Genomic DNA, 11566 nt, shown 5'->3' on the forward strand with positions numbered 1-11566 from the left:
AAACTGTGGTGTGACAGGATTATGTTGAATGCATGCAGCTAACATGCCACTGCCTGTTGCAGGAATCATGTAACCTATGCTGAATACATGGGTTCTTATGAATGAATAAAATTGATGACACCATCATGATGATACACCCAGCTAAAATTATGCTCTATATCTACTATTTTACTGAGTCATAAAATTTGGATGCGCTCTGAGCATAGATGAGTCTATTTTGTAAGCCATGACACAGCCAAACCAGAGTTAGGTCAAATATGATGTTATGTCAAATAAGGTGACCTTAGAATATTGAATAATTTCTGTGACCATATCTTATACCACATCTTTGACAACATGTTAGTGGTTTTATTTTTGTCATGATAAATGTAAAAAAATATTTCAATTATGAACAGCCTAAAGATCACAGATCCTTGCAGTTACTCTAGGTGTGTCCTTTCTTGCTCTTTTCCCTTGGCTCTTCAGCCTCCTTCAAGCTCTGCATTCATCCAGACCTTATAAGGGCCTGGAGCACAGACCTGTCCCCTCATTTCTCCCTCCATCCATGCCCTCTTCTAACCTCCATCTGGTCTGGATCTACTCTCATCCTCGATCTGCCCCCTCCACCTCCCCCACTCCTTTCCCACTCCTACTTCTTGCTGCCATTACTGTATAAACAAGTGGAGTCTGATCATAACACTCAGACCCCAGGATACACTACTTCATTTTTGCTCCCTCTCTACCCCCATAACCTCTTTTTTTCCCCCCCTTCAGCATATCTTTTTCCTCTGCTTCTAGTTCTGCAGGTGAAGTTTGTCAAAGGATTTGCGATTTCTTTTATATTGCTATTTATGTGGAGGAGGACATTTCAATGGCTTATAAAGGTTAGATAAAAAAAAAAAAATGAACTGGAAAAGCTGAAAAGGTGAAGCAGATCACAAGGTATGATGTTGAATTCATAAATCCAGGATTATAATCAACTCTTTCTGGTTCACTACTGGAGCAAAAGAGAAAAGTGAAGGAATTCGCAGAGTTGTATTTTATTCTTGTTGTCAGTGTCAGGCAGAACTGTTGTATGTCTTATTGAGACAGAAGGGGCACTGCTACATCGTTCTCTGCAACAGACGTGTGTGTGTGTGTGTGTGTGTGTGTGTGTGTGTGTGTGTGTGTGTGTGCGCATGCAATGTGTTTCAGGAGACTCCCACTTGGCACCGTACAAGTTGGATAAGCCTTCTATAAGGGGAGAGAGGGAGGGAGAGGATTTGGATAGGATAGGTGACAGGGAGATGTAGAGAAGTCAGAGAAGTCGGGTAGAAGAGTCCAAAAATGTGTTGGACTGCATTCCAACTCAAATCAGGCTCATGGCAGAGTTTCTATATTGTGGCTACAGAGACCATGCCAACTCTTCACCTGACAAGATGTCAGTGACTAAGCCTCAAAAGATGAAAAAATCAAGGAGGGACAGTGGGGGATGCTGAAAACTGAAGATCCGTGGCGTCTCAGTCCACGCCAACATGGGACTGATGGCCTCACGGAATTTGCCACTGACATCAATCATGATCAGAAAAATTGTTCCCAGTCCATATTCTGTTTTTCTACTGAATACACTGATTTATCTAAATTAATTGTGTGATGCTCCTCTGTAATAAAATAAAATAAAATAAAATAAAATAAAATAAAATAAAATAAAATAAATTTAAATTGAATTAAATCAAATCAAATCAAATCAAATAAATTCATTGTTACAAAAGAGATTTTAAAACTAAAAAAAAACAGTTGTATGAATTGATTTATTTGTAAGACTCCTGGTAACAGAGAAATACACTGAATAAAAATATGATCGCTGGATTCCAGCAACTGACACACATGTTACACTTATTTTGACCACCTTTGCTTTGCCATCACCTATTCAACATGCACAGTAAGAGTGACATGAGCCACCACATGCTACTCACACACACACACACACACACACACACACACACACACACAGAAGTGCAGTGTTGCAGGCCAGTGTGTGGGATTAGCTGGTTTGCTCTGGCACTCACTTCTGGTAATCCCTCTAATTTGTCAATAGAGCACAGATTTTAAACAACCGCACACATTGACAGCAGTAGCATCGCAACTCTTTATTTTGGTTTCTTTCCATGGCTTGTCTTCACCTGGAATTAACATCCATATCAGGGAAGTGTCAGTGTCACTCTGCACCAGGTCTAGGAAAAGAGCTTTGTGATTGAAGCTCTGATCAGACCCCTACAAATAACATATATATAGGGTTAGCGATTAGTTTGTTGTCTTTGTTTGCAAAGACAATCTTTTTAATATTTCTCAGAGCAAAGCAATACATGTCACCAAGCTATTCCACTGACAATTAAAAACAATCAAGGGAGAGAAATCAAAAGAATGCAACCACATGCAGCACAAACCATCTTAAAATGTGGTCTGAGTGATCATCATGATGACCAATATTTATAGTGTATTCACAGATGTGCAAATTAGATCATTCCAAAAAAAGCAGTGGGTGTTCAAAAAATATCTCCTTAAGACCCAATACCTGACCAAAGTGTGTGACCTCAGAAAAACTCAGTTGTGTCTGCACAGCCCTGGCTCAGAGACAAGGTAGAGGAAATGAGGCATGTCAGAGGAGTCAAATCTCTTTCCCTCTTTCTTGGTAAAGGTACAAACGCTTCCTGCTGCTGACAGGATAGAACAGTGCTGTGATCCTCAAACCATGACATTTTTGTTTATATTCGATGTGTAAAGCCAGCCACGTTTTTAAAGGTAACACACAATGTGATCAGTGAATATGGCTAAAACGGGTTTGATCGCTTTAGTGTAATTTCAATAGAAATCTGAGCTGCAGATTTAAATACTCAACATCTTGTTCAACATTAGGGTAGCAATATAGCTTCTGTTTGCAGTGTGGGACACAGAGTTCTAATTTTAAGTGGGCTATAATCAGGTAAGCCTTTCTTTATTTATAATAATGTTGAAACTCCATACCCTCTCTTCCTCCCCACCTGATGTACCAAAAACTTGAATGCTCAGGCACACACACACACTCACACACACAGACACCTTGCACAAAGATAATCCTTTGTTGGACAGATAGCATGCAGAGATGACAGCTTCGTGCTAAAGTTCAACACATGCTGGGATGAAAGAATGTTGCGATAAAACAATCCGGGATGCCAAGAATGAGAGCATGGATGAAGCGATGCTTGTTTAAAGTTAACTTTTATGTTTGGAACTTAATTTTGTAAAGACTGACTGGTTCAGTTTTACACCTACTTTGCTGTACTCTTCCTGCCAAGTCAGTTTAAAATTGTGTTTAAAGACATTGTTAAAATTAGAACTTGTTAATTAAGTTTCCAACCTGATGCATTAAGCAAACCTAATCCTGAACAGAAATATTTTAACTAAGTAAAATAATATTACCAGGGACTCTTAAATTTTCCAGATTGGATCCAGATGGCGAAGTAATCATCTGCATCTGTGTTTTATTCAGGGATTCAAACAAGTCTGTCGATCATCATGATTATCATGGACAGATGCATTTTGCTGGGTGAAAACACAACCAGGCCTGATCTAAGAGCAGAATGAAGAATGTGATCTATCTGTTTATAAGTCAGAAAGGTGGCAAGTGAAGAACTGGCGCAAGAAAGTCGGAAAATGTGAATAAGATTCCTTTCATTATTCCATGCTGTACGTGAGCTAGAATTCTAAATATATTTTCTGAGTGAATGTGAAGGTGAGAGTGAGTGTTTTACAGTCACATATTGTAAATCCATTTGTGGGCCAATAAGGCAGAGGAGCAAAGAAAAACAAATGTGGCTTGTTTAGATAGAAAAATAAATGAATAAATGAAACATTTAGCAGATTTTCTCTCTTGCAAAACTCACGCAGGCCATTTTTTAAGCTCCAAGATCCCATTTTTTTCAAATCCTTATAAACTCTGAACCTTTTTCAAATCTAAACATTGTGCAATCATTTCTCACAGTCAAACTCCCCCCAAAATGACTACAAATCAGGATCCTACTGGTTAATGTATCAGACCTTTCAACTAACTTAGACTCCAGTGTAATCCCATTTTTGTGCATGACACCTGCACTGACATAAATATGTGGTAAGAAAACAATATGTCAAGATGGTTAAAGAGTACCACTTATACTCGGCTGGTTGGTTTGTTCCATATTCACAACAGCACTTTTTGTTGCCAAAACAACCGCCCAAAATCCGGTTCATGTTTCACCTTCTCTAGTGGTCAGCATTTGGGCAAGATCTAAAGTCCAAGTTCATTTTTTTGTCCTCCAGCTTTCAATGAAACCTTCTATTGGTTTCAGCTTCTTCTAGTTATGTGATTTACATTAGTGTTCTAACACACCAGCAAAAGTTTTCATTGCATGTTCCCCTGCATTTTCACTTAAAGCCTTAGAGTTGCTGTGCAAATGCCTTTGGGTTTGCATACATCTAATTCTCTGACTGTCTAAGCCTGTGGAGGTGTGGCATGGTTAAAATTAAACCTTATCTTGTAAAGAATCCCCGACTTTTTATTTTTTGATGAGTTATCACAATCAGTTCAGATTAACTCGATCAGACTGTGCTGACTTCCATAGCTCAAGACAGGTGGTTTTCATTTCCATGCAGTTTTTATTAAAAATGGTGTGTGGTCCTATCGTGACGCGGTCACATCAACCATACTGGATAATGGTGAACCACTACACTCAAATCAATTTGTTCAACCTGGACTAACTATTAAGATGATGCTCGAACTGGGGTGCCAGATAAACCCTGCTCTCACTAAAAATAGCAGAAAACACACTACACAAATAAAAATATTGCTCCGTTTTTGATGTATATGTAATTATTTACCTTGGAGTTGGAGAGGGCCCCTCTTTCTATCTTCTCTCCCTCTGTCTCTGACACACACATACACACACACAGACGACGTAGCCGCTGTCTCATTTGCATATAATTGTTGCTGATAGTGATAAACAAGACATTATTCATGCAGAGTCAGGAATCCCTGTGCCATTGCGTTTGTGCTTGTGTAAGTGTGCATGTGCATTGAGATCATACACATGCTAATAACACTGCAGGCAAAAAAATAAATAATAATAAAATGTCAGGAAACTTTGTACATTAAAGGTTTAACCTGCACACAAACGTGCACACACACACATACAAGACACACACACAGCTTTACCCTTGGCTCAGTCAGCTTTGTTCTGTATGTAAATGCCTCAGCACTGACATTGCCCCCCTTATATCAAGACCCTCTACTGCTACACTTCCTTTATGCAAGCAAAACCGGCGTTCTAATCCACCATCAACTGAAGTCACTGTTACTATAACCATGGGGACACTGTTAACTATAAAGAGATTATCTGACAGAGAGCCAGGGTTCATAAATCAGGATTACAATCATCATCTATCTATTTATCCATCTTCTGCCACTTATCCTGCACTCAGGGTCGTGGGGGATGCTGGGGCCTATCCCAGCTGACCCTGGACTAGTCACCAGTCAATTGCAGGGCCACATACATAGACAAACAACCATTCACTCCCTCATTCAGGGCTATTTTCCCAATATTTTCCCAATTCCATGTTTTTGGACCTGGAGGAAACGCAGAAAGGTCCTCTTGTCGAAACTGAACCAGGCTCGTCCGTGCTGTGAGGGTGAAGAGCTAACCACTGTGCCACTGTGCCGCCCATCATTTACCTTCTGTTTTTTTTTTTTTTTCATATATTTATTCACCTATGCGCCATACTAATTAAATCTGATTTGTGGATGGCAGATTATCATTATTTGTTTAATATGATAATGAAATATGTAACATTAAAACCCTCTTGACTTGGTTAATTATCACCTCTCAGATTGAATATTATTATAATTTTTTTCTGCAGACCCAATGAGGTAAAAATCCTAGTGGAAAGATAAATTGTACAAACAAACAAGCATAACATTTCAAACAAAACCAACTGAGCAACCAACCAACAAACTCACCAACGAACAACATACAACATTACACATAAACAATCCTCCCAAAACACCGCGTATTCTTGATAAATCGTTTTCTCCATTAATTGCAAGCAGTTGTCAATCGAGTGTGTGAATCAGTGTGTAACTTGCAGAACAGTATGGGGCCAGTTGCACATGTAACACTGAAATAAATGCAGTAAATTATATGACAGGTAGGTTTAATAAATTAACCACACATAGCTTAGGGTGTTGACTTCTACCAGCGATATTCACAAAAAATAGCTTACATTATTCAGGATTTGAAGCTGTTAATGATTTGTTGACATTCCTGTGTTTGTGGCGAGGCTAGGCGATAATTCATAATTATGAATCAATTTTAGCAAAATCTTATTTTGGTGATAAGATCTTATTTTGATTCAGAGCCAGTTTCAATTAAAATCTAACCCAATTAGTGTTTGCTTTTGTTGTACATGCACCAAGAATGTGGTCGTAGACAGGGGCAGATTAACCCACCACAGGGCCAGGAGGAAGAGATATATTGTCTACTCCAATAGATTTTTATTTTAAATATAACCTACTTAATAAGGGTTGCCAATGATTAAAGTTGAACCGAAGGTTTATTGTCTATTTGTCATTTATAATATGATTTGGATATTTCCAAATGAATACAAGGATGTAAGTACTTAAGATTTGTTAAAAAAGTGACGTTTTTGTTATGGGTATTTTGTGATGTGATTCATAAATATGATACTACTTTTTATGAATTAGGAAAGGGATGGCAACAAGAAATCAGCCATGGTGGTACAGAAGTTTCTCAGCTTTGCTTGATGCAATTATCCTTGACCATGAGGTTTGGTAATTTGCAATTAAATGGACAAATGAAGAAAAAAAACAACTAAACTTTACACTTTAGCTGAATTACATGACAATAGCTTTACACTGTGTGCACAATTATTAGGCAAGTGATAATTTTGACCATCATTTTATCCATAATTTTCAATTCCGAGCTGTATAATATTGAATGCTTATTTGATTTAATGGTGAGATGTATTTGTATAATGAGGGACGGTGTGGCCCAAGGAGATCCACACCCTTTATCAAGATGTGTATAATTATTAGGCAGATTCTTCTCCTCAGAAAAAAATCGGCCAAAAAAGAGATTTTACTGAATCTCAAAAGTCAAAAATTGTAAAAAGTCTTTCAGAGGGATGCAGCACTCTTTAAATATCTAAGATATTGGAGTGTGATCACAGAACTATCAAACATTTTGTTGCAAATAGTGAACAGGGTCGCAAGAAATGTGTTGAAAAGAAAAGACGCAAATTAACCACCAAACATTTTAGAAGAATTAAACAGAAAGCTACCAGGAACCCATTTTCCTCAATCGCTGCCATGTTCAATAAATGCAACCTAACTGGAGTGTCAAGAAGTCTGAGGTGTTCAGTTGTTGAGGCATGGCCAAGGTAAGAAAGGTTGAAACCCGACAACCTCTGATCAAGATATATAAGTTGAAACGTCAAGAATGGGCCAAGAAATATCTGAAGACAGATTTTTCTAAAGTTTTGTAGACTGATGAGATGAGGGTGACTTGACGGACCAGATGGCTGGGCCCGTGGTTGGATCAGTAACGAACACATAGCTCCACTTTGACTCAGACACCAGCAAGGCGGAGGTGACGTACCGGTACGAGCAGGAATTCTTAAAGATGAGCTAGTTGGACCTTTTTGGGTTGAAAACGGACTCCAAATCAACTCTCAGACCTACTGCCAATTTTTAGAAGACACTTTCTTCAAGTAGCAGTACAGGAAAAAGTCTTCATCTTTCAAGAAGACTGATTTTTATGCGAGACAACGTTTCATCACATGCATCGAAGTACTGCACTTGCATGGCTGGCCAGTGACGGCCATAAAAATGAAAAACTCATGACATGGCCCCCTTCTTCACCTGACTTAAACCCTATTTAGGACTTTTGGGCCCTTCTTAAGCAGGAAATTTAAAGTGAAGGTAAACCGTACACCTACTGTGTGTGAACAGTGTCTGGGAGGCTGTGGTTGCAAATGCACAAAATGTTGATTCTGACCAGATCAAGAAACTAATTCTATTAATGGAAGGCTTGTGACTTTCTTTGAGTTTGTTTATTATTCTCACTTTAACATGTGAACATAAACAAGTGAGATGGGGAAAATGCCATTTAGTTGCATAATGGTTTTGCATAATAAGCCAAAACGTCACTTTTACTACTTAAATGTTCAGGTTTGAGCACTGAAGATGTACAATAACAAAAGGAATCCTCAAAAATACAACTTGCCTAATAGTTGTGCATACAGTGTATGTCAGTTTAACATGAAAATTTGTTTCAAATGATGTGAACTTATCTAGTAATATAAGAAAAATAAAAAATAAACAGAGAAGGAATCAAAAATAGAAAAAAATCTATATTAAAAGATACTTGATAAGAGACAGTTAATTTAGAATTATATATTAAGCAAGTGTTAACAGAGAGAAAGGAACAAATATTAAAAAACTCCTCTGTTCTCTTTTGATATTCTTATTTGAGGTTAAAGGACCCTGTTTTAATTCTGACAATGGGGACCTCACTGTGTGGAGTTTGCATGTTCTCCCCCTGTATCTGTGTGGGTTTTCTCCAGGTTCTTTGATTTCCTCCCATGCTCCAAAAACATGCAGCCTGCTAATTGGAAAAATTAGGAAAATTGCCCCGTGTGTGTGTGTGTGTGTGTGTGTGTGTGTGTGTGTGTGTGTGTGTGTGTGTGTGTGTGTGTGTGTGTGTGTGTGTATGTGTATATATGTGGCCCTGCGATTGACTGCTGACCAGCCCATGACAGCTGGGATAGGCTCCAGCATCCTCCGTGATCTTGATTAATAATTTATCCTTTATTAATCCCCGTGGGGAAATTTGTTCTCTGCAATTAAGCCATCATGGATAAACCATGAGCAGTAGGCTGGCGTCCACCAGCACCAGGGGAGCAGTTCGGGGATCGGTGTCTTGCTCAACAACTCTTCAACACACTAGGAGGAGTTGGGAATCGGACCATGAATGTTCGGTTCAAAAGATGATGGCTCTACCTCTTGCCGCCCCTAAAATGCAGGATAGATTGCAGGATAAGCGGCCGACTGGATGGATGGATTATTAGCAACAATTAAGAAAACTATATATGTGGGTAAGGATGAGATGCGTATATGTTTTCACGGTCTGGTTTTGGTGTGTTTATCTTTCTGGCCGCCATCAGCCGAAGTGAAAATAATGTTATTTGACGCAATAATTTGGCAGCACTCCTCTGACACTTGCTACATTAATTGTACACTCTATATTAACTGGTACATATCTAATTCCCTCCCTCTCTCCTCCGCATGCCTGTCCCCTTTCGTCCCTCCCTCCTCTGAAATAGCGATGATTTAATTTAGCTATTTAACCTGTAATTCCAGCAATATTTATTGAGGAGCGAGGGAGGGGAAAATTGGGCCATTAGCTGCCCCAGATGAATACAGTGGGATGAAAATGAACGCCGCAAACTGCCAGTTGACCTTCACACCGGATTTCTAGCTGTTCCCTCTCCCTTTTTATATTAGCAGCACCAGCAGTAATTATGGCAAATTGAATCATAGTGAAAATTGGAATTGGTCAGTAATGAGAGATTTATACAGAGTGAAACTGAACCAGGAAGGAGGGGTAAGGGGGAGGGAAGGGGTGGGGTGGTACCTCGCAGGGATGGAGGAGAAAAGAGGATGCCAGTGTGTCAGCATACTTGGGTGTTTCTGCTCCATATGGCTGCATTACACACACAGTGGCTTCCTCTCTCTCGGTCCCTCACACACACATGCACAATTTATATTTTCTTGGCTGGAAGACATAAGACATGATTGTAAAATATAAAAATGATATATTTATTTCATACACATAATTTCTGTTTCTCAACAGTGACTTCTGCAGTGAGACTATAGCTGTACATCCTTTTGTATATAAAAATAGGAGCATGCTAGGAAAAACAACAACTTGACTCTTACTGTCCCTGTTTTCTTTTTCTGTCCAATTGGTTGTTGGCCAAGAAGTGTGTGTTTGTGTGTGTGTCTATGTGTGTATGTATGTTTCTGTTTGTGTGTGCGTGTGCCTTTCAAATTGTGTGCCAAACAAAACACAGGCAAAGGGCCAGACCACACTTCCACTGATAGAGACGGAGTAGAAGAAGAGCGGCTTGGGTTTCTCATTAACAGTCTGATGTTAGGTTACTTCTTGTCTCTCTCCTTTGAATTGGAGATCTCTGTCCTTTTGTCAGTTTTTGTTTGATAAAATGACGATTTTAACCTTGTTTTGACATTTTAGCCAGTCCTTTTATAAAGTATTCGGCAATTGAGAATATTTTTTTACCATAATGTCTGTGTCATTTCAGTTTTTGGAAACAGTAAACAAAAAAGATATTATGCTCTCTTTACCAACATTACAAGTATGTATAATAATAATAATAATAATGTATCTAGATCTACTTTCAAATGATAGACATTACAATATATGAAGAGGTAATTTTTTGCATAATTTGCATAAACAAAAATAGTCAGGTACAACAAAGAATGTATCTACTCCTCCCATAGCTTCTTTTATTTTTGCACGGAAATTGCAGCATTATGTGTCTGAGCGGCTCTGCAGATCCATTACCAAACCATAGATATCTTTGGTGTTGTGACACTGCTTCGGGTTTTGTCAGTCACTTCAAGATATGGCAGTTGACACTTTGGATCCGGGATTCAGCAATTTGGCTGAATACGCCATCAATGCAGAATTCATTGAAACACCGAAAAATAGTTTGGACAGACACGAACATGTGGCTGCATTTCTGCATTGTGACTGAAATCTGGGTCAAGCAGAACAGGATAATTGATTACAAGCTTAAATGATGGCAGAGGTTGCATCGTCCGTGAAAACAATCCGCACACTAAGCATTTTGACAGTGACAGTTGGGAAGTACTTTGCTTCCCACCAACACTGTAAAATACACGTTGTCACTGCTCCCATCATGACATGTCAAGAAGAAGCGCAGCCACAACAGCCCAGATGTCATTTAATACAATATTTAAACAGGGCTCATATTTTACATCCCCAAGCTGGTTATCTATGGAACTACTTGTGCCAAGAAACATTTGGTGAGTCCTGTTGGGAGTGGGACCCAAGGTCATGTATTCCACATTAAACATACCAGAAGTAGAGAGATGATTTCATATAACTACTTTGTTTGTTTTGAGTCGTCAGGGGAATATTCAGATTCAGTTTTTCCATTTTTTTTCACTTGACAATAATATAGAAAATATCTTTTGCAAAAAAATGTATCTGATAGTTACATTTTAAATATTTTTCTAGTAATACAGAGGGAATGATGAAAAAAAAAATGTCAAGGGGTGATTGAATTATTTAGGCCTCAGATCCTATTCTGGTATCTCAATGGAACAAATTCACTGACGTATTTTAATTTTTTATTTTTTTTTGGCAAAATACTCAGATACATAAATAATCAAAATATAGGACATATCATAATCTGCCCAGAGGGAAAAGCAAAAAAAGCACAATTGTCCCAGTATTGACATTGTAATTGAACA

The 11566-nt window shown here is 38.5% G+C and overlaps 1 protein-coding gene across 3 annotated transcripts in view; it reads left to right on the top strand.

Moving 5' to 3' along the window:
- The window catches only part of bcl11ba (BCL11 transcription factor B a), a 46784-nt gene that overhangs the window by 26113 nt on the left and 9105 nt on the right, over nt 1–11566 (top strand). The window contains exon 1 of one of the 3 annotated variants that reach the window (XM_086160196.1): nt 9049–9141. The exons of the other annotated variants lie outside the window; for them this stretch is intronic. Coding sequence (XP_086016322.1) covers nt 9099–9141 — 43 coding nt within the window. The 5' untranslated portion in view covers nt 9049–9098. Of the gene's footprint in view, nt 1–9048; nt 9142–11566 lie in introns of those variants that run through there. 3 annotated transcript variants of the gene reach the window in all.

Source organism: Fistularia commersonii, chromosome 15 (genome assembly GCF_037954325.1).
Source record: "Fistularia commersonii isolate RoL2024-O1a breed Wild chromosome 15, RoL_Fcom_v1.0, whole genome shotgun sequence".
Taxonomy (NCBI): Eukaryota; Metazoa; Chordata; class Actinopteri; order Syngnathiformes; family Fistulariidae; genus Fistularia; species Fistularia commersonii.